At 37.4% G+C, this 18,450-nt stretch overlaps 2 protein-coding genes across 9 annotated transcripts in view; one reads left to right on the top strand and one right to left on the bottom strand.

Annotated features, from left to right (window-relative positions):
* Positions 1-7,362, top strand: part of LOC141906703 (activating signal cointegrator 1 complex subunit 2-like) — a 47,070-nt gene extending 39,708 nt beyond the window's left edge. For all 5 annotated transcript variants that reach the window (XM_074795999.1, XM_074795998.1, XM_074796001.1 and 2 more), the window contains 6 exons: positions 259-375; positions 1,169-1,272; positions 1,890-2,018; positions 2,102-2,296; positions 4,215-4,320; positions 7,050-7,362. In XM_074795999.1, coding sequence (XP_074652100.1) covers positions 259-375; positions 1,169-1,272; positions 1,890-2,018; positions 2,102-2,296; positions 4,215-4,320; positions 7,050-7,313 — 915 coding nt within the window. In that variant the 3' untranslated portion in view covers positions 7,314-7,362. The remainder of the gene's footprint in view (positions 1-258; positions 376-1,168; positions 1,273-1,889; positions 2,019-2,101; positions 2,297-4,214; positions 4,321-7,049) is intronic.
* A 2,473-nt stretch (positions 7,363-9,835) lies between these two features.
* LOC141906662 (peroxisomal carnitine O-octanoyltransferase-like) overlaps positions 9,836-18,450 on the bottom strand; it is a 57,014-nt gene continuing 48,399 nt past the window's right edge. For 3 of the 4 annotated variants that reach the window (XM_074795942.1, XM_074795943.1, XM_074795944.1), the window contains 2 exons: positions 17,128-17,247; positions 9,836-13,534 (listed from right to left, as the gene is read on the bottom strand). In XM_074795942.1, coding sequence (XP_074652043.1) covers positions 13,408-13,534; positions 17,128-17,247 — 247 coding nt within the window. In that variant the 3' untranslated portion in view covers positions 9,836-13,407. Of the gene's footprint in view, positions 13,535-14,732; positions 15,722-17,127; positions 17,248-18,450 lie in introns of those variants that run through there. The other variant, XM_074795945.1, reaches the window with a different exon arrangement.

Here is an 18,450-nt window from a genome sequence, read left to right as displayed (position 1 = left end):
AGCTGTTTTTTTTTAATCTGTATGCTCCGTCTCCTAAGATAGCTTGATTGATCTTAACTTACATGACTTATAACACAAAACATTACACCATAGAAATGCTTTTTTCTGAAATTTCTTAAATCAATCTTATAAAAATAATTCATAATGTCTGAAATAGGGCTTTTCATTGGATAGAGTATCAGAATCAAAGGTAAGAATCAAAAGTATCCAATCATGCTAGTGTTTCAATTCATGTTTCATGTGCCTTTTCATTTTTAGGTTGAACTATCAGAAGGAAATGGTGCATGTGCAATGAGAAAAACTGGCATCGAATTGGAATCTTTAGTATCAGCTGTGAAAGATCTACTTCCAAACCTTGGCAACGGTTTTATTGAGGTGCATATATAATACATATGAATCAATACATTTATTTCCATGGACAAATAACTGTTTATCTTCATACGAGAGAAAAAGCCACAAAAGTCAAAATTTTAACTCAATTGCTACTAGGCATTTTCATAACTGATTTATTACGCATAACAATTCTGTACTGGAGTCAGCTTCTACTTAAATATCTCTGGGTCTGTGTATATGCACATCCGTCCATTGATCAACATATCTTGTCCAAAGAACTCGTCCACAGATAATTTGTATCTTGATAGAACGTTCAGGTTTAGTAGGACCTTGTGCACCTGCAATCTATTTCAAGATCAAAGATAGCCAGCTGGCAGCCATGTTGATTCTTTACATCTATCATATTGTATTGGCCTATAACTCTAAAACTAAGGACAATTTTTGTGGCAAAGTGACCGACATGGAGCCATATTGGGTTTTGAAAATGATTTTTCTGGCCCACCTCCGACGTATTTCACGCAACTCGTTATGATCCCTGTATAGTGTGGCAGGGGTTGGTGCCATGGCAGAGAGTAGCGATGCCATCAGGTTCGAATCCCTGCCGAGGCAGGATGGCAGCAGCTAAAATGTGATCAGTGAGCAGTAAATATTGAAGCCAAAAAATTGGCGAATGAAAAAATCTATGTTGCATTTTTCTGATTTGTAAATTGATCGTCCCAATGCGGCAATCCTTTGTATACAATGCCAACCTTTTCTAACTCAAACTGCATTTATGGGAAGTATTAGTCTGCCCATTGCTGGCATTTCTAGTATGTGAATGAATCTTATTTTACAGATTTGTCTTGAAGAATATCAGTATGATGTAGAACGAGTGATAAATGGTATATTAGAAGAAAGACTGCCTCCTTCATTACAAGAAATAGATCGACAATTGGAGAGGTGAAATACTTCAAATTAAATCAAATTAAAACAGTCATCCAATCCATTTTCATGATAATATGTATCGATCCTCACATTACTTCAAGAACTGTAAAATCATGAAATACACTCCAATTTGTAAATTTCGTACATGCACAAGGTTTCCATCTCAATCTTATCTGCACATGTCTACGAATAGACAAGGTTCTAATGTAGGTTCACTGTACATTTGCAACTATGTCAAATGTCAAAACGCCTCTGAACATTGTGTTAGTTTGTGATGGGTATACTTAGAAATACCAGGACCTTCAACAGATCATACAAAATTTCAATCAGTCAATTAAGTGTTAAACAACTGGCGACGAAAAATATTAGGTTACGTAATTTGTACATTTTATGTCATTGGGCATCAGGACCTGTAACCTGCTATTGATATTTGAATATAAGAAACTCGCATTTTAACCACATGAGTAAACAATTCACTTAGATGATAATTTTTTATGATGCTTTAAGACACGCCTGACATGCTGCCTTATGGTTATGATATGTATTCCAGCATTGTTCAGATGTACGTATTAAGTATTTTTTGCACTTATCTTTTTATCTTTTCAAGTATTATTTTTTTCTTTTTTTTTCAGGAATCAACCGACTCAGATGAGTGATACGGGAAAGGATATTCTTCACAGGCATAATATCTATGACAATGATGAATTTGACATATTCAATAAGGATTCTGTTGACCTGTCACGTATTCATAGGGGGAAGAAGTAAGGCATTTAGTCCAAATCTTAATCCAATTTACATGCTTTTTGGTTGTTTATAGGAACATATATTATTGTTTTGTATTCAGAGATAAAGTAGATATGTCTCTTCTCGATGAGAAGGTTGATCTGACCAACTTTCAACCACAGTACAACCTTTACGCAAATATTGATGCAGATGATGTATTCTCAAGGGATTTATATGAAGATGAATATGATGACACATATGATGACAATGTTGGTGCTGAAGATGCAGACTCGGCAGATGAACTTACTTCGCGGAGGTAAAAGGACCGCCTAAAATTTTATTTACCATTTTAAGCTCGGCTATCAAGCGGCTATTATTGCCTGTTTTACAAGTTGGTTTCAATTTGTGCGGGCGTGCGTGTGTGTGTCTTTCAGCTACATAGCTTTGTTAATAGTGGGTTGATACTGATGAAACTTAAGTACAATGTTACTTAGGAGGTCTAGATTAGATAAGATTAGATTAAACTTTTATTCTCCTGATTATGAAAGTATAAGGAGGTTCATACAATATACGTGTCAAAATATCAAAACATACAATAGGAAATAAATAGATATAAATAGTATCGCAGTTATTCAAAGGAATCAATAATTATGTGTTTTTTATTTACAATAAATAGGCTGTAAAGAGAATCAATTAATATATAATACTTATGCCCATTTAAAAAAAGGGATTAGGGGAGAAAACCTATGATGACTGGTAGGCAGATATATTCTCAGTTTTTAGCCCACTTGGGACTTTAGTCCCAGTGGGCTATTGCGTTCACTTTTCTTCCGTCTCTAGACGGAATCAAGTTATTCTGAGAAGTTTTGAAGACGCTTCACGGTATTGTCTTGATATTTGGTTTATACATGTATCTACCCTAGGCACATCTTCAGCCCAAAAACTGGCCCTGTCAGAATCAAGATGGCCGACTGGCAGCCATTGTTGTTAGCCAAAATCAGCACTTTTTACACATTTTTGAACTTTTTGAGGGAAATTTTGAAGACGCCTTGATCAATTACCTTGAGCTTTCGTATATATTTGAACCCCCTCAGGGCCCATCGGCATAACAAAAATTGGGTCGATCGGACTCAAGATGGTCGTCCTAGGATGGTCGTCTACCAGTTCTCATTGCGATTGCGGAAGGGTATTCTTTGGAAAGGGATGTTTTATACCTGAGACAGGTATTTTTGATCAGCCAATTATGACGCAATTGGTGGCCATCTTGGTGTCATTAGTACTCATTCGTAGGTGGGAAAAAGTTTTTCGACATTATATTGATACCTAAGCATATTTTGTTACAATAATGAATTAGAAAGTTGTAGCTTACCACGTGTTCTATGATGACTTTGATTCAAGAGTTTCAAGGTCATTGGTTTATGTATATGGCCACCAGGGGGCGTTGAATAATACAATATCTTAGTATTTCTATATTATATTTGTACCAATACATATTTTGTTACCACAATCAATTGCATAGTAATAGCTCATGACATCGTCTATGATTGTGGTGAGTTTTAAGGAAATTAGTTATTCTATATGGTCACCAGGGGGCGTTGAATAGTAGAATAACCTAGTATTTCCTTATCATATTGGTAAGTAAGCATATTTTGTTACCATGGTCAATTGCAAAGTTGTTGTTCATGACATGTTCTATGATTATGGTGAGTTTCAAGGACATTGGGTTTTGAATATGGTCACCAGGGGGGCGTTGAATAGTAGAATAACTTAGTATTTCCATATTTAATTGGTAACGAGGCATATTTTGTTATCACAATCAATTACAAAATCGTAGCTGCTGACATGTTCTATGATTGTGGTTAGTTTCAAGGTCATTGGTTTTTGTATGTGGTCACCAGGGTGTTGAATATTGAAATTGTTAGATTGTTGAGCATTTGAAACCACTTCCCAAGTGGGCATGGTGTCCCTGGACCCCTAGTTGTATATTGTCACCAGGGAGCGTTGAATAATACAATATCTTAGCATTTCTATATTATTTTTGTACCAATGCATATTTTGTTACCACAATCAATTGCAAAGTTGTAGCTCATGACATCCTCTATGATTGTGGTGAGTTTCAAGATCATTTATTTTTGTATATGGTCACCAGGGGCGTTGAGTATTGAAATTGTTTGATTGTTGAGCATTTGAAACCACTTCCCAAGTGGACATGGTGTCCCTGTTTTGTTTTAAAGGCCATTTGTCATTCCACGAGCTCTTCGTGAATCAGAAGAAAGTGAAGAGGAAGAAGAAAATCTGGTGCAAAATAACAAGCAAGTTATAGGAAATATTCAACAAGAGGTGGGTTAATTGGTTCATAAATGGAATTTCTTTCCTTTTTTTAATTCCGGCAATTGATTCACCACTGAATATTAACACACAGTCAAACCTCGATTTAACAAAAGCCTTGATTTACAGCCCCCTCCTATTTTTCCTATAGCCTCACAACCATGACATAGTTGTAAGGCTATATAAGGAAATATATAAGCACTTAAACGCACTTTTTTCAAACCTTAGTTAGCACTTTTTACAAGAAAATCAGGCTAGAAAATTCACCCAGCACTGGCAGTGGTTGTCTCCACCCAGTGATCTCCGTCGCTCTACGATTCTAGTGTAACCAACCACCCAGATGCATGCATTCAAAGTCGCTGTACAGTTACCGACCAGAATTTGGTCGGCTTTTTTGTCCGTGTTCAAACTGCAATATCTCAGCAAATAAACAACCGATTTTGATGAATAAACTATCTACACTAACTGAAGGAACCTCCGAATGAATATAATAATAAGAAAACTGAATGTATGAGGTTTGTAACGATAGTTTATTTTTCACAATCGGTTTAGTGAAACTGGATTTCTGGGGGTTTAAAGCTGCAGTGATCTAAAAGTATCGAGAAAATGTCGTTCTCATCTTAGTGTCTGTGGTACATCAGACACTAAGATTCTTGGTGAAGCTAGAAAAGTGAATTTCACTGCCATTGACTGCCCATCTTATATAAAATTCACTGCCAACTGCAGCAACTTTTTAAGAAACTTGCAATTTTTCGAGCCAGTGACCAAATGCCCATACTAAGGCCCTTTAAAAATGGTTGGAGTAGGCCTACTGATTTTACCAGCATAAATGAAAGGTTGAAGGAGAAAATGAAATTTACAATCTTATATGAAATATATTTCTAAGATCACAGATCTTTCAAAATGGAAGGGATCATAGCTTCCTTCTTTGGGTATTTTCCTTGTAAAATCTTTGATGGACTGCAGAAAAATAAAGAATGAAAACTGGATTGGATTGAATTCCAATGAGGAGAAATCTTACTTTTTTCAAATGATCATAAATAGATCATAAGTCAAGATGGAAATATCAGGAAAAAGTTTGTTTTAAAGTTAGATATGATAAAGTCAAAGGGGATCCGTGCTCCAAGTGATTAAAAAAGCCTAACATGTGTCCCCTTGAACCAATGAATTTGTATGAAAATCCGCCAATGGACATGATCTCCACGATATCACACACAACTGCATGATGATTTATCTTGGTTATTTGTGGTAGTGGGTTTTCCCCAATGATTCAAAATAGACACCTTCCGTACAACAGTGAAAAGAAATCAATACAATTTATATATCTCGCATTAAACATCGTCACACCGGGTCTCACACTGTTGTCAAGATTTCCATTATTACAAAAACAATCATAAATCTATAGATTTGCAATATTTTTTAAATTAAAGGCCCTAAATCGATTTTGAAGACCATTGCTGAATTCAAGGCCTTGAATTTCCCTTTTAATAATTCAATGATTGTAAAACCTGCTATGAACGGAATCCTGTAGCAACAGCCAACATGCGTGGCACTTCCAGCTTCGCTGACAGCTGATTGGAACATTGCCAATTTCTTGGAAAACGCGTCAAGGCGCGTTTTTCTCAAAGCTAGCAATAGTGAGTAGAGTCAAACCACGCGGCAGTTGTCGCGTGTGTCGAGCGTATATTCATAAATACTTCTGACCAGAAAATACACAGTCGTGCCGATAGCCGACAAAAGCCATTCGGGAACGAATTCGGTTTGAAAATATCAGCCGGGTCTAAAAGGACTAACAGACGGGTCCGGGACCCGAGTCCCGGCTATCAATGAAAACACTGTATAAAGTTTATTACAACCAACAACAGTTGTCACCTGGGTGGGCAACACCTCAACAATGACCTGTTCTTACAAGTTATGTTATACAGTGGAACCTCGTTACAATTAACTTCCAAACCAGAAAATGATTTTAAAAATATTAATCAAATTGTCTTACTTGGGACGAAATTCTAAATTGATGTATAAATAGATAATTTTTATTACAAATTTAACACGTTCGCTGCCGCTGACGAGATAAATCGTCATGGTGGGTGCGCCGCAGTTTGCCATGACGAGTTATATCGTCATCGATTCAAAGTCATTTTACAGCGTTATGAATGACCTGGCAGAGGCGAGAAACTAGATAATAATTGTCTGGCAGTATGGAGAGACTAAGATATTATTTATGGGGGTAACTCAAGTCTGGTGCACACTTGAAATTTTTTAAAAAAAATCTTCAGAAAGCAATGCATTTTAGCTTCTTTTCTGGCCAATATTTAGAGAGAATATAACGACTAAAATCATTCTATTATCATTTTCAAAATAAGACTTTTATTCTTTTAGATTTTTATTTGATTTTTCACGCTTTTCACTGGCAATGGGGACAAGAAAAAATTGAGAATCCTTTCACCAGTGCCAGTGACGAGTTATCTCGTCATTGGTTTTTTACACTAAAATAGATCAGTGTATTTATCTATCAATGTACAAATAGTGCTGGCAGTATATAAATTGTATAATGTCAAAAATTAGTGTTGGCAATGGCGACCGGACGTTAAACCACTAGGTGGCAGTGAACGTGTTAAATATATCTATACATATGAGATAGACGTACTAAATGGATGGTCCTCAGTCAAGCATGATACAATCGGCAGTCACCTAAGTGTCATCAGGCCTGTAATCTTTTTATTTTGTCGAAAATTTTTCAGGAAAAGCGCAGACTAGATCAGTTCATTGAAGATCCAGCTAAAGTACGCGAAAGAAATGAAAAACGGTGGGCGGCTCAAAGACGAGGAAGAGGTAGGGGTGGTCCACCGCGTCAACGAGATGTCAAAGGTGCCCCAAAAGGACAGGGTCAATCAGAAGAAGTTTCTCGGAATCGTGACTACAAAGATAAACATAAAGCAACTCGTTCCAATCATAATCGCCGTGCAATGGCTGACCGTAAACGAATGAAAGGCATGATTCCATAGAAGAATTACGTGTTAAATTATTTATTCAAAATAAAGATTGTTAAACCAATAGTAGTAAATATGCATTGTTTCATCGTTTGATTGTTGTATTTATGAATCAAGGATTGTTCAATCTGTTCAAAGGGGAACTTCAACACCAGCTATCCTGCTAGATGGCATGATGAGCACTCCGTCTTACGTTGCCAAAATTAGTTCATTATCAATCAAATTTTAACTGAATTTCTAGGCTCCTAAATCCATCACAAGACCCACCCAATATATATTGAATTCATGATTTGCTCTACTAGATGGTATAGTTTTATCAATAATTTTTATAAGAAAAATTCGGATTTTAACTGAAATGTAGAAGAAATTGAATGCGGAAGCTGAGTAACAACTAGTGAACCTGGAGGATCCTTGCTTGCCATAAGGGATCTTTCATTTATTATTTACGAAAGAAATTTGACTTTTCCAACCCCCCTGAACATAGAATCAGCCGTTTTTAGCCCACTTGGGACTTGAGTCCCAGCGGGCTATTGCGTTCATTTTTAGTCCGTCGTCGATCCGTCGGTCCGTCCGTAGACGGAATCCAGTTATTTTGAGAAGTTTTGAAGACGCTTCAAGGTAATGTCTTGATATTTGGTTTATACATGTATCTACCCTAGACACATCTTCAGCCCAAAAACTGGCCCTGTCAGATTCAAGATGGCCGACTGGCAGCCACTGGTGTTCGCCAAAATCAGCACTTCTACACATTTTGGAAGTTTTCGAGGGAAATTTTGATCTTTCGTTTATATTTGAATCTACCAAGGGCCCATCAGCATAAGAAAAATTGGGTCGATCTGACTCATGATGTCCGTCCTATGACCTTTTTAGTGCCAAAAATGTCAATTTTGGTCAGAATTCTAGGTCCTGTAGCTTCCTACTGGTTGGCCATTTCTCATTGCAATTTGTGATGGGTATTCTTTGGAAAGGGATGTTTCATACCTGAGACAGGTATTTTTGATCAGCCAATTATGACGCAATTGGCAGCCATCTTGGTGTCATTAGTACTCATTCATAGGTGGGAAAAAGTTTTTCAACATTATATTGATACCTAAGCATATTTTGTTACAACAATAAATTAGAAAGTTGTAGCTTATAACATGTTCTATGATTGTGGTGAGTTACAAGTTCATTGGTTATTGTATGTGGCCACCAGGGGGTGTTGAGTAATACAATAGGGCAGGCGTGTTCTGGTGAAATCTGAGGCCGATAGGTAGACTGGTTCCTGTTTACTTTGCATGTATCGATGATTATTTTGCTAATTAAGCAGATGCAGACCATGTGCTGCCCCGGATGTGCTGGCATTCGTCGATATTTGAAAATTCAAAAAGGGGTTCGTGCGAACTACCAAACCCTCCTAGGGACCCCCATGCGCTGGTCTCATTGCCTAGGAATATTCGACATCCGACAAGTCGTTTATTGATATCGCTACTCTCCTGGGTATTTTTATCCCACAGGATTTTTTTCTCAATTGATGCAATGGATGATTACACCACTGTATCTTAAGTGTGCTATCATTTTGTACTGGGTCTCAGCAGAAGCGTCACTTGGACAGTCTCATCCTCCCTCAGCAGGGATTGGTATTGCTACACCAGTCACTGCATGAATCACTGCCATACTAGAATGGACAGGTAAATGCGCCGGTTTGCCATATGAAAACTTGCAGCACCAATCAGATTGCTTGTTACATTTTTCACTGTAAATCGAAAAACCTGGACTAAGATATAGCGGGATATCTGATTGGCTAATAATACTCACGTCTAGTGTGGCAGGGTTTTTACCATGGCAATCTCGATGCCATCAGGTTCATCCCTGATGAAGGGCAGGTGAACAGTCTCTGTTAATGCTTCGAGTGACTGTCATCATTAGTATTAACGTTGATCCAGTTTCCTTTTTAGTTTATAGAGTAAATGTCAAATGGACTTTTGAGGGGGCGAGTGAAATTCCAGGTTTTTGATATTTTGATAGGACCATAAAGACATCAAGGTTCAGCTTCAGCTCCACTTAAAATTCAAATGTTAACAAAACTTTTGGGTAATCGTAATTATTTCTCGTTATACATGTGTATACGATGTGATAACTGTATGTGATAAAGAGTATATGTAAGAAAGGAAACTTCCATTTGCGGTCAAACCCGCTTTTTCTGGATCAGCTTTAAACCGGACAATATTTGCAGTCCATTTGTTCATTAATATATAAGAAAATGACTTTTAATCTGGATTTCCTGTAAATTGGATGAATTTTATTGGTCCCAAATGATCTGAATGAAGCGGATTCTACTGTATTGCCTCAGTAAGGCTGGATTTGTCAATAATCAAAACCCAATACAAATTTGAAAGTTTAAAAACTTATTTATTCAATCAAAAATTATAAGAAATAACCTTTTAGGTCAATAATTAGAACTAAAAGATGATTTATCCAAAAGTTGAGATGCCAAAACCCCCAATGTGGAAAGGAATTTTTGCATCTTAACTTATGAACATTGAACAAACATTTGGAATAGATTTTTATAAATATTATAAATATACATGTATAAACAACGTTTTGTATCTAATATTCTTGAAAGATGGGACAATGGGAACGAAAAAGATGGTAACAAGATGCTTTGAAAATAGCACAGTATAGTGCCTAATATTATCGTCAATGAATAATATAATATTAAGGATCAAAGAGGTAATTTTGAAATTAATTGAACTGGCAACCAGTCTAACTAGGCTAGCAACAATATTGATCATGCAGGGCAAATGCACTCAAAATTCATTAGGAAATCAATGAGGTCCATCAAATTTACGTGTTAATTCTCAGGATCTAGAAACAAACTTGAAAAAAAGTTCTTATTAAGGAAATTCGAGCAAGGAAAGGTCAAAATAACAATTAATATAATAGGATAGATAATATTGAACAATAATTCAGCAAAATGAATATAATAATACATAAAAATATGAGCGAACGGTGATGCTAACTCCTGTGACGTCACTATACACTTGCCTTAGTGATCTTCGGATTTTTTGGCATTCTCATTCACTTATATTTCTTTAGGTAGCAAACCGTATATGATGAGATCCAAAATAGAATGGAGAGACATATTCTAAAAAATTTTTTATTGAATTATCAAAAAATCACCAGTCTTGGAATAGAGAATTTTCAACTGTGAGCAAAACAACATGACAGAGCTGAAAAAAATAATTCATTCCTCACAAAAATAATAGTACATGTGTACAGTCAACCTCGCTTAGTCTCTTGGGACCATGGACCACAGAAAACACTTATATTGCAGTAACCATATGACAGACTCTCAGGGTTTATTTTTTGGTAGGGGGCCTGCCCTGAAATTACAGTTAACTCCAATATACCAATCAGGGGCGGTGTATAGGGGGTTGACTGTATGTACAAAACCATGATCATGTGAGCACCATGAGTTTAATGGTGTATCCCCAATATACATTCTCATTATTTAGCCAACTAACATTTTCCAAAACAAATACAGATAGATACAACACTTTCTTAACAAACATTTGTTGATTGCTGTGCGGTATGTTAAAAGACTACCTAAACAAGAAACGCTGAGTATGCAATAATAACTCAATCACCTACAATGGTGACCTGACGGATCAGAATCACCGCCTCTCCACATGTGAAAATGAAAATAACCAATCATCTCATCACAAGTGGCAAGGTAAGTAAATAATTTCTTGGTGCCTGAAATGCAAAAATGAACAAAATCTATTTTTTCTTACACTACTGTCAGATATTACTATGAAGAAGTCTCAAAAAGCTCATGTTGGAAATTTCCAATACAGATTTTCGACTGTTTGTCACAGGTTATAGACTAATATCAATTTCATTGATTGAGGTATTATGGCTTTCAATTTATCAAAAACTGAACCTATTTTACATGTTCACACCAATTGACCGTCGCTTGACTGAAGCGCTCTGAAGTTGATGATTTTAAACCAGTTATGTTACTTGACACTGAGTGTAGATTAAACTGACATTGTCTGGGACATCCAATAATCTGCCAGATTAAATTAATCAAGTGTAATAGTAAAATTTAACCATTGTGTGAATGGATGTAGGTGTTTCAGAATGTGCTACTCTAACACCTAGTGTTTAGATAAAAACCCACTATTTACTAATTAAAAGAAATCTAAAATCGAGAATTTATTAATTGAAACAATCTAAAATATAAGAACACGACGTTTCGATCTCACACTAGAGATCATCGTCAGGTGTGACCTGACGATGATCTCTAGTATCATCTGTTCACCACGTTTGAGTGTGGTTATCATACCACCTAGTGTTTATTTCAACTAATTAATCTAATCAGAGAAGTGATACCAATGGTTGTAAATCCAGGCGCGGATCCAGGATTTTTTCCAGGAGGGGGTTCATAAAAATGTTAATGTTAAACTATTGACTAAAATCTCTAATGAAGGGCCTATACGGCATATTGTTTGGCCAAACATAAGATAATATGGTACTCCATTATGTGGTACTCTCTGCCCGCTTTGTCTTGAGTACATTCCTTCAAGAAAACGATTTAACCGGTAGCTGAGCAAGGGGGTCACAAGCCCAAAAACCCCCCTCTGGATCCGCGCCTGAAACCCTAACACTATAGATTCATGGAGGAGCCGTGTTAACCTGGTGTAGAATATATACAAGACGAATAATACTTTATAGGTCAACTAGACCAGTTTATTTGACGCATGAGCTTTAGCTATAATACAGTCCAAGCTCGTTAAACCGCCATCCGTAATACCACCAAATTCACCTATCGCCAAGAATTTTCTTGTGGACAGTTCATTTGGTATCTATGTGTATGTGAATCGCTCTCAATATACCACCTCTCACCCTCCGCCATAACACCAACAAAATACTATAACGGTCCTATTCAAACTAATAGGAAAAACATTAGTTACACCGCCAATGATCTTTTTTCAATGATGTTTCCCCCATCTGTTATGTTAAGAAGTAAGACCTTTACCCTTCCTTTATTGAGGTTAATTCATGTCAATTCTGGACTTGGTCAATAATCATGTCTTTCATACTATGTCAACTCTCATGATCGCCATTTCTTTATACCGCCATATTTGTTATACAGTCGACCCTGCATAAGTCGTAGTCCTTGGGACTGACGATTTTACCACGACTTACGTGATGTACGAGTTACGTGTAAGTCGTATTTTTACGAGTTATCTGTAAGTCATGGTTTTATATGAATTCCGCGAATAACCCGTGAAAATACGATATATTGTTCTATCATGAGCAAATCCTATATAGCTCAATCAATCATTTAAAGCTGTCACATGCACCACGCAGACAATGTCACAAGAAAATTACATTGTAACTGTCTGAACAATTACACTGACAATATAGTAGCGTATTTTTTATCTGCTGCCGGCATTTCGGGCTGTGACTTACGCGATGTATTTTGAATGGAATCAGAAGATTTGGCTTCTAAAATTGATACGACTTACTTCAAAATACGACTTATGAAGTACGAGTTATAAGCATAATTTCATAAGGTTTAAAGAAGAAAAAATTGGGACCAAATTAATTATACGAGATATGTGATGATACGACTAATTCGATGACTTATGCAGGGTTGACTGTAGCGCCTAAATTTTGACAGTCCCGAGGCCAAAGTTATAACCTGCTTTGACTGAATGAGACATTCACCTGATCAAATAAATCACCTGTGCGTAACTAGTTAATCGATTATGTACTATTCGTCTCGTTGTATTCATCACTATACTATATGATAACACCATAAACCAGTATAAAGACAGTGATTTTATCAGAGGTCTGAGAAAGCAACCGTGCTAGGAGAGATGCTACTACAGGTATCACAAAAAATGAAACACAATGAAAAATTGCCGACCAGTGGCAACCTTTAGATGGCAAGTGACAAGGGTCAATGATTCACACTAACGCCTCAAAGGGTTGAGTTTACGTGTGAACTGGACTGGGTAAGTTATTTCTGTCTCTGTGTTCATGATTTCATTGAGGAATTTCATGGTTTAAGTTTTAAATATCACCCAGTGGCAATGTCAAACCACTGTCAATGAAATCAAAGCTTAGATTGTTGAGATTGCACTAGAGTCATGACATCATTCAGACCGCGATCAAGTGCTTCTGACCATCTTTTACAGCTAGTATCTTCATCACTCTTGAAACTGGAGAAGATGAATTCAAGACTGAAATGAAAAGTGCAGGTTTTTCATTAGATCAATCAAATTATGATCACCACACAGGGAAGTTATTTCTTTAACAGGGATGAAAATCTTCAGACCATAGACGGATTTCTGACCTTTTCTTCCATTTTCTCCATTCCTGAGATCAGTGCACATCCTTTGAAAAACTAGGGGGGGGGGTGTTGAGAGTTATTGGGGGTTGGTGGTCATTAATTTTCTTTCAAGTTCAAGATTGGTAGAGCGCATCGGCAGCCGTAAAAGCGCATCGACGATGTGTTCTCCCGATCTTGTTGCTAGGCAGCCATGCACAGATTAAATTCAAATAATGAGCACGTGCTTTACGAGAGTGCTATACAATACCATATACATGCAGGAGAGTAGTAAAAAACGTTCAGTAGTTAGCTGAATATGTCAGTCAGATCCTCGTATCGTACATCGGACTGGTTCTGAAAACCGAAAACGTTAAGGAGAAAAAACACTTGGAGATGGGATTAGATCGAAAAAGCCGTAGAAGAAAGTCAGTCCACTAGCAGCTTTCATTCGTAAAATAAGATGCCCCGGAAAGGCCATTTGTATTTGTTATGGTACTGAATTGAAATACAGCAGCCACGGTGCTTCGGTTTTGGAACAACATGCACTTTCCGACAAACAGAGGAAAGTTGTGAAGGAACAACAAAGTAATTACAAGATACCAGGTATGACTTAGAAATATATATATAAAATATATATAAATAATCTTTTAATTCTTAAATCACTATCAGTATTTCATACTCCAGACCAAGCAAAATCCTGAAGGGGCTTGGGGCCGTGCACCAAGTACGTACAGTTGTCTTCTGGGTATTTTAACCCCACATACGCTCTTTACGTTTTCTTAAGACCCCCCTCCTCGCGTACATACCAGTACTTTTCCCATTACGTGAATGACCGCTGTCCGTTGTAAGACTGAATTTCTAGGATCAATGGTTCAAAGAAAGCAACATTCACCAGCATGATTCATCAACAGTTCCGACGATGATACGGTAGCGTATCAATTGACAAAGTGAAAGACGGAGAGTGAGAAAATTCCGGGAAAATCCCAACAAAATTGTGAAAATTACATAGTGTTTTGCGCACAGCACATACTATACCCTACCCTTAGAAAAATATGTACGCTATGAGCTCACCCCTTCCCTCCCCCTGGAGTTTTTGTACGGCCCCTAAACTCATGAACTACAGTACCGTAGTTTAGCCCGTATCGTAAGCTTTAAATGCCCATTTTTTACCACATATATACAAAAAGTGAGAACAAAATATTTTGCTGTTTGCTAGTGTCCCTCCAAAATACCGCATCGGGTTCTATTTTCATGAGTTTCTATTTCAACCCCATATGGTCTGTGTTCGATATACAACCAAACTGCACAAATTTCTTTTGTAGCGGCTCCGTCAGTCCTGTCAGTGCAGGATCGAATGTATAATCAAGAGGATATGTTACTCAGATTTCTGGCTGAGCACAACCTGCCCTTCACTGTGGCACCACACATAATTCATCTGGTGAAAACATTGTCTTCTGATTTGAATGCGCTGTCGCATTTATCCATGAGCCGCGTAACTGGCAAAAACACTTTCTCACGAACTTGATGCTGATCTGGAGAAAAGCTATTTTTCTTTATATATCAACATTTGCTTATCTTAAAAAAGTTCTAACCAGCATGCAGTGGACATGAAATAACATTGAAATATCTAAAACAGTTGCCAAACCTGGTGACTTATGTCTTGGATGACTCGGAGTTGGACGGCTACCATATGGAAGTGCACAGATATAACACTGATCGGTCACTTTCAGATATTCTATTCGAAAATAAGCCGGTTCACTTAGATTTTGGGTGGTCTCAGGTCACCGAAACTGGGCGTTACCAAAGTTAAAACTAAAGCAACTGAAGCAAATAATGTTTCGAAGCGCAAAGCCAGAGAGGGTGCAAACGATGTGGCGAAAAGGGCCCATATTTCCCACTCAGCATACATCGAATTCATATGTGCCACTGTCCAGAAGAAAAAAATTAACTGGCCAAGAAAAAATAATTGAAACTCTATTTTTATTCCCTGTACGTGTTTTATCATTATTATTTTTCATTATTTTTTCCTCTTTCCAAATGAGAATCTCTTATCCCTTTCGTTCCTGGTGAGACTTGTGTGAGTCCTCAGCCTTTTTCACTGAATCAAAATGTAGAAATGACACGAACTTCCTGATGGGATCTCTGAGTCCCACAATAAAGCTATTCTTAGTATTTTAGAACAATCTATATAATCGTATCTATACGCACAAATGTATGATGTCATCACATAAAATGGTAGTCCCCTTGCTTGTGTTTAAATCATTAAAATTGGATGGTTTACAGGGTAGCAAGAGTGCTGTACAGTAGACTCCGCCCAAACCGGTACCAGTCAGTACTGTAAATCGTCCAGACCGATGAAATCTTTAAAGAATTTCTGATCCCTTTCCTAAAAAATTTCCTAAAATAACGCAACGCCTAAACCGGCATTGCCTAAACCAGTAAAATATTTGACGGTCCCAACAGTACCGGTTTAGGCGAAGTTTACTGTATAATGAGCATTGTTATTAAATCAAGCTTTAATCGCCTCAATCACTAACGTCACATTGAAGCGCTCCATAGTTAGGAGTGCTGCCTAAGATGGTTTTCGGCGTTAGTTAGCACAACTGTGGAGTCGGAGAAACCAATATGGCGTCTCATTCGAAAAAACGACTCTAATTCAGGCCCAAACTATTAACATTATGAAAGGAAAGTAAGTTTTTTGGCTATAGGTTACTGATTTTTTCCCCAAAAAAAACTCTTTTTAAATATTTTCCCGACTTCTTCAATATGGGCCGTTTTCATCCCTGCTTTGAAACCATTCATACCAGATACCGTTGCAGTACAACCAAAACATAAATATGAGCATGGAACTCACCACAATCATAGAACTTGCCATTAGCATGGATAATTGCAGTTGATAGTGGTTACAAAATATGCCTAGGTATCACTGTATATGGAAATACAGTCAACCTCAGTATCACTCAGGACAGCTTTTTAGTACGGATTGATAAATTCTATTTTTTACAACAACGTGCCCATGGGCACTGTTAGATTCAGCGCAGAAGTTAGTGAATTGAAGAGGTTAATCATATCCACCATACTAGACGATACATTGGTTTAGTAAGGTGGTCTACCAGCTTATACTTGACACAGTGGCCAGTAAAACTGATCCCACGCAAAGGCAGGATCGTAGCGAGTTAAGCGCAGCTAACAAAGTGTTTGAATTCAACTATATACTACACAATATTGGTCTACCTGTATGGCGTTTTTAATGAATTGTTTAAAATTCATCTGCATACAAATGCAGACGGATGACAGACGCATGCGGATACCTGTGACTAAACATTGCAGGGGGACAATTATGGCAGTGATACGAAACATTACAGTGAAAACTCAATTATATATTAGTGGATAAACGATGGTATACAAAAAATCAAATTGTTAATTCCTCCCCTGCACCTTATTTAAAGAAGGCTTGCAATATTCTAATCAATTTAATCTTATTGTACTGTTAAAATACGGTACCTTTCTGGTGCTATCCGATAAAATGTTGCATATCCATGTCTACACATCGGGGCACATCCACCAATAACTGTGTTATAGCCAGCTAAACTGGTAGACAAAATGAATCTTGCATCTCCTCCACTGTGAATAAAATTTTCAAAAAATTACAAAAATCTATTCATTCGCCATTGAGTTGCTTCTTTAACTGTTCAGAATTTTCAGGACAGATGAAACAGCGATGATGAATATTGGTTACTCATTTAAATTACATGTATATAAAGCAACAATTTGATGGACAGAAACCCAGGGGCAGATCCAGGAAGAAAGACACTCTAAATATTTGGATGGATATATGAAAGCTGTGGGTACTGGAGTGTGTAATGGGTAGTGTAGTGTGATCTGTGTGCATTTGTGGCCAGCACACAGATCACATTGTTCATTGGGGTTTGGTCCAGGACTCGCGAGATTTTCAACAACACGGAAGTAACGTGTAATAAATGATGACTTGAATTGCATGACTACCTACCACCCCTCATTATTGTTGGAAAACTAAACGTTCGGCACTGACTAAAAATTAGTAATAACATTTTAGAAATGGCCAGAATTTTAACTTAGGTTCTATCTCATTTTTATTTTACAATTGCGATTGGTATAATTTTTTTTTAAACGGCCGTTAAGGCTTCATGTTTCGTCTGCAATTCACTGCAAATAGTTACGCAACTACGCACACTTCAGTGTTTTTGGCAGCTGTACACTCAATCGGCACCGTTCGTGACTAGCTTCACTGCGGAATTATCATTAATTAACATCGCCATATCACATCATCAACTTATATTGTGCCTTAAAACCCTAACAGCCGAAATAATTGAAATGCACACACGATTTCTATCATTGAAAATTGAGAGAGTGGCCATGTTTGTGTTTGCTGCTTCGCGTAAATCCCGCACGGTGGCGCACCCGCGCGGAGTGGGGCCGATACGTCTAGATAACCTGTTACAGGAAATACTTGCAACAAATACACATGATTACTCTTTTTATTGATTTCACAAAATAAATGCATCAGTGAGTCAAGGTCGAAAGCACCAATATCTCGAAGGAAACACATTGCATGGAGGTGAATGGACAGGGATAGCTAAGGACAGTGACATAGATTTGTGATCAAGTGGACCACCCCATCAATTTTATGTAAAATCTAGTGGATGAGCAGAAGGGTTGATCAAATTGATGGCTGCATTAATGTTGCTGCCACAGGCGTTTCTTTGGTCCGTCAAGTGGCACCACCACCAAATGCTGTTGGCATCCTTGGAGACCTGTAGTGCCAGTAATGTTGAGTGGTGGACGTAT

The sequence above is a fragment of the Tubulanus polymorphus genome, chromosome 6 (genome assembly GCF_964204645.1).
Source record: "Tubulanus polymorphus chromosome 6, tnTubPoly1.2, whole genome shotgun sequence".
NCBI classification, from domain to species: Eukaryota; Metazoa; Nemertea; class Palaeonemertea; order Tubulaniformes; family Tubulanidae; genus Tubulanus; species Tubulanus polymorphus.
Note: the sequence above shows the minus strand (reverse complement) of the source record. Positions and strands in the feature narration are given on the sequence as shown.